This window comes from Camelus dromedarius, chromosome 10 (genome assembly GCF_036321535.1).
Source record: "Camelus dromedarius isolate mCamDro1 chromosome 10, mCamDro1.pat, whole genome shotgun sequence".
Classification (NCBI taxonomy): Eukaryota; Metazoa; Chordata; class Mammalia; order Artiodactyla; family Camelidae; genus Camelus; species Camelus dromedarius.
Window position 1 is genome coordinate 53,976,144 of NC_087445.1, and position 4,003 is coordinate 53,980,146.

At 36.5% G+C, this 4,003-nt stretch overlaps 1 protein-coding gene across 1 annotated transcript; it reads right to left on the bottom strand.

Annotated features, from left to right (window-relative positions):
• Window positions 1-1,703: 1,703 nt before the first annotated feature.
• Window positions 1,704-2,898, bottom strand: LOC105087950 (olfactory receptor 13C7). The gene has a single exon (XM_010978725.2). The coding sequence runs from the start codon at window positions 2,685-2,687 to the stop codon at window positions 1,704-1,706; it is 984 nt and encodes a 327-aa protein (XP_010977027.2). The 5' UTR covers window positions 2,688-2,898.
• Between the last annotated feature and the right edge of the window lie 1,105 nt (window positions 2,899-4,003).

The window sequence follows — 4,003 nt, forward strand, 5'->3', positions numbered from 1 at the left end:
GTCAGTATTCATATGTCAAAGCTAATTCTGGTAATGTCTGGAAGATTTCCTAAACCTGTGGAATGTTCCGTTCATGTTATTTTCTTTTTCTTCTCTGTTGCCTCTATTAATTAAAGAAAAACTTTAAACCAAAGTATCATGAAAGTTATTTGAGGAATTTATTCCATAACAAGTCAGAAAGGGAATAAAACTCCAAGGAACTAGGTAGGTCTCAGTACTTTGAAGCCTATGGGAAAGAAGACAAGGTAAGGGCTAGTGGCTGTCCAAGAAATGTGAAAACTGCTTTGGGAATTAATCAGCAAGATGTATACACTTAATCCTCCTCAGTGCCAAAGATCCTTCTAAACCCCAATCCAAAAGCACCAATCTCTTTCTTAAAATTCTTACTGGGTTTAGCCCACCTTAGTGGTTTTAAAACTTTCCCTAGCAACAAAATAATTTTTTTCCAAATAAAACATATGTGGAATCCCAGGGCATATAAAACAGACAAAAGAAGAGCTTGGTAGAAAGTTAGGTGTATCAGAGATCTGACTTCTTGGAAATGTGCCATTCCTCCTGCTGCTCTGTTCAACCTAATAAAGACTCAACATACTATGACTGCAAACAAATGATCCAGCTTAGAAGGTATGGGAAGAGGGAAAACTGAATATTCTTTAATATTTTTGTTCCAAATTGATGTTCCAGTCTGTATTCCACAAGACTGTGTACTCCTTAGTCATATTTTGGATTTTGCTTCCATGTTGTCATTTTTTGATATTGCCAATAGGTAGTATAATGTCTGAAACAAAATAGGTATTCAGTAAGTACTGGTTGATTAAGTAATTCAATGAAGGAAGAAAAGACTGACTGACTGAATAAATGAATGAATGAAAGAAAAGCTCATAATCTACAGGAAATTAATGTAACTGCAAAAATACCTAATCTGTGATACTCTAAATCCATTATCACAGTGTTCTCAGAGAACTGTGCAACCAAGGTCTTTAAAAACTAATTTTTTATAACAATCATTTAAACTTAAAGACACCACTGCTCACCTATTGAAACTCAAGATAGACCAAACTTCCCCATCAGCTCGGGTGTCTGCACAAAGACTCACATTGCTTCAGACACCTCTGCACAGAAGTATGCTAACCAGTGTGTAGCCAAAAGGATATCAGCCCTAAGACAAAAAAATAGCATTATTTCTCTACTCTTGTCTCTCTGTGACATATACATAGTCAGGTACCTAAAACACCCTAAAGTGCTTACCCTTTCCCTCTGTATGATCAAAATCTATCTCATTATGAATTATTTAATGTTGAGTTCACATAGCACTCTGACCTCTAACAAGGCACTACTTTATCTTCCTAAGAAAGATATGAGACTGGAAAACTGATGCATGTAGAGGATAAGAGGTTGAACTAATAAAATGGTATCTCCTTTTACATAAGATTTTAGAACTCATCATTCCAGAGTTAAACTAAATCCTGTGAAGATGAGTGCTTTGGATGAGAATCTTTTTACCCATAAATTTCTGTCCCTTTTCTCTTTAATCCAATCATGAAGGGAAAACATAAGTCCAAGTTTTCTCTCACATTTAAATAGCAACAGAAAAATAAGAATTTCAGAAGTTAATTGCTCCACCAACCCTTATATTTATTTTGGAACTTCCAGGTGAGCTAGTCCTGCATCCAGAGTAAAGGAATTTTTTTTGTTAACTAGATTCACATTCCCGCTGAAGAGCATTTCTGACACAGTATGTTCTTCACAGCTGCCTTCACATCTTTGTTCCTCAAACTATAGATGAGGGGATTGAGCATGGGTGTCACAACTCCATAGAAGAGAGAGATGATTTTGTCTGTGACTTGTACTTTGTCTGCACCAGAAGAGTCTTTGGCCTTGGGTTTTGCATACATGAAGAGGATGGTTCCATAGAATATAATCACCACTGTGAGGTGGGAAGAGCAGGTAGAGAAAGCTTTGCACCTTCCCTCTGCAGAAGGAATTCTCAGGATGGTAGAGAGGATGAAAACATAGGAAACAAAAATGAAAAGTACTGGGACTATAAGAAAAATCATATTAGCAACAACCATGCTAACAACATTTATGGAGATATCAGCACAGGCCAATTTTAAGACAGCCAAGATTTCACAAGTAAAATGATTAATGACATTATCCCCACAGAAAGGAAGCCGCATTGCAAGAGAGGTTTGCAACACAGAATTGACACTTCCTGCAATCCAGGACCCAGCAGCCATGGACACGTATGAAGTCTTGCTCATAATGATGGGGTATCTCAGAGGGTTACAGATGGCCACATAGCGATCAAATGCCATCATGCTTAGAAGGACACACTCTGTGGCTCCCATAGCAAAGGAGAGAAACATTTGCATTCCACATCCAGAGAAGGAAATGGTTTTCTTTGAAGTTAAAAAGCTGCTGAGAAATAAGGGAATAGAAGAACTAGTGTAGCAAATATCCAAGAATGATAAGTTACTGAGGAAAAAATACATGGGAGTGTGCAGGTGGGAGTCACAGACACTTACAATGATGATTACTCCATTTCCCAGCAGGATCGCCAGGTACATACATATCACCAGCACGAAGTAAATGGCCTCAAGCTCTGGGTAGCCAGAAAGCCCTAGTAGGACAAATTCTGTAACAGAAGACTGATTAGTCTTTCCCATGTTAATATTTTCTTTCACCATAAGGTATTCTGCATCAGCCAGAATGCATGTGAGTCTCTTACAGCAGTGTTTCTAACAGTGGTTTGCATCCTTAAGTAACTTCCTTTATGGGTAATGTGGACCTATAATTGGATACACAGATAGCATAAAAATATAATCCTCTAAGCTCAGTTAGGCTTTTAGAACTCATGAAGGAGGCTTTAGCTCCAAAAAATATGCCCGTGTTAGAAAGAAGATTCAGAACATAAACAAATGGGTTAGAACTATGTATCTCACTTATACTGTGAATTTGAATTATTTTGAATGCAATGTCACCATAACATTTTGACCAAACAATACAGAACACAACTAGTGTTAGCCATAACAAAAATCACTACTCTGCACCTATTGAAACATAATGGTATATGTAAATTCTGTTTCAATAATAATTTAACCTCAACTGCAGAAGAGTTTTGTGGCTAAGAGAACTTACTGAAAAGATACATTTTTAGAAAAAGATTTTTGGTTATTTCTCATTTGTGGGAAAAGGTATGCCTGCAATATCCTAAGAATATTAATTACAAGCATTAGTAATATTTGTAAAAGAAAATGTTCTCAGATAAAATTATTCTTCTTAGTCTTTTTCAGTACAAATTGCAACATCTAGGTAACTCTACTGACCTGCCTGATAATGAATGACAAGTTGATCTCAGAAAAACTCTAGTGCACATGTCCCAATCTATAGTGAATACAAAATTACATGTATAAACTAAGAAGTTTAAGTGCAGGGGATTTACTCTTTTACCTCCAGGTATGATATTATACTCCCAAGTATAATCCATATTAACTTTTCTCTCTGCACAGAAATCAGCTTCCTCTGCTCTAACAGCTGCTCTGCTGATCTTCCTCTCACTGCATATTCAGAATATCCATAATAAAAAGAGGGGAGTAATTCAAAATATTTTTAAGCATTAGCAATATGTTATAATTATTTGTATCCCCAATTACTAGAATATAGAGCATGTCTATATTAAAATGCCAGAAACAGAAATCGTCCTACTTTTTTATGAGACTGCTAGTCTCATAAATACCATCTCAATAAATTCAGTAAGAAAACTAAAAGACCTATCTGCTTCTCTGTTTTCATTACTATCAAGTAGCTGCCATTGCTACGGTAAGCGAACAGTTAACCACTAGTAAAACAGAGCTCACTTCCAGTAAAGATGAAAGCTGGGGCTGTTTACAGTCATTTCCCTAGCAGAGGACCCCTTTAAGAATAGTCAATGGAGTACCAAAGCAACTTAAAGTCTTTGCTGCTTTGAGGGTGTTTCTAATCCCAAAAGCAATTTAAGGTTCAC

Coding starts and splice junctions, on each gene's coding strand:
- LOC105087950 (XM_010978725.2), bottom strand. CDS start 2,687: ATGGTGAAAGAAAATATTAACATGGGAAAGACTAATCAGTCTTCTGTT.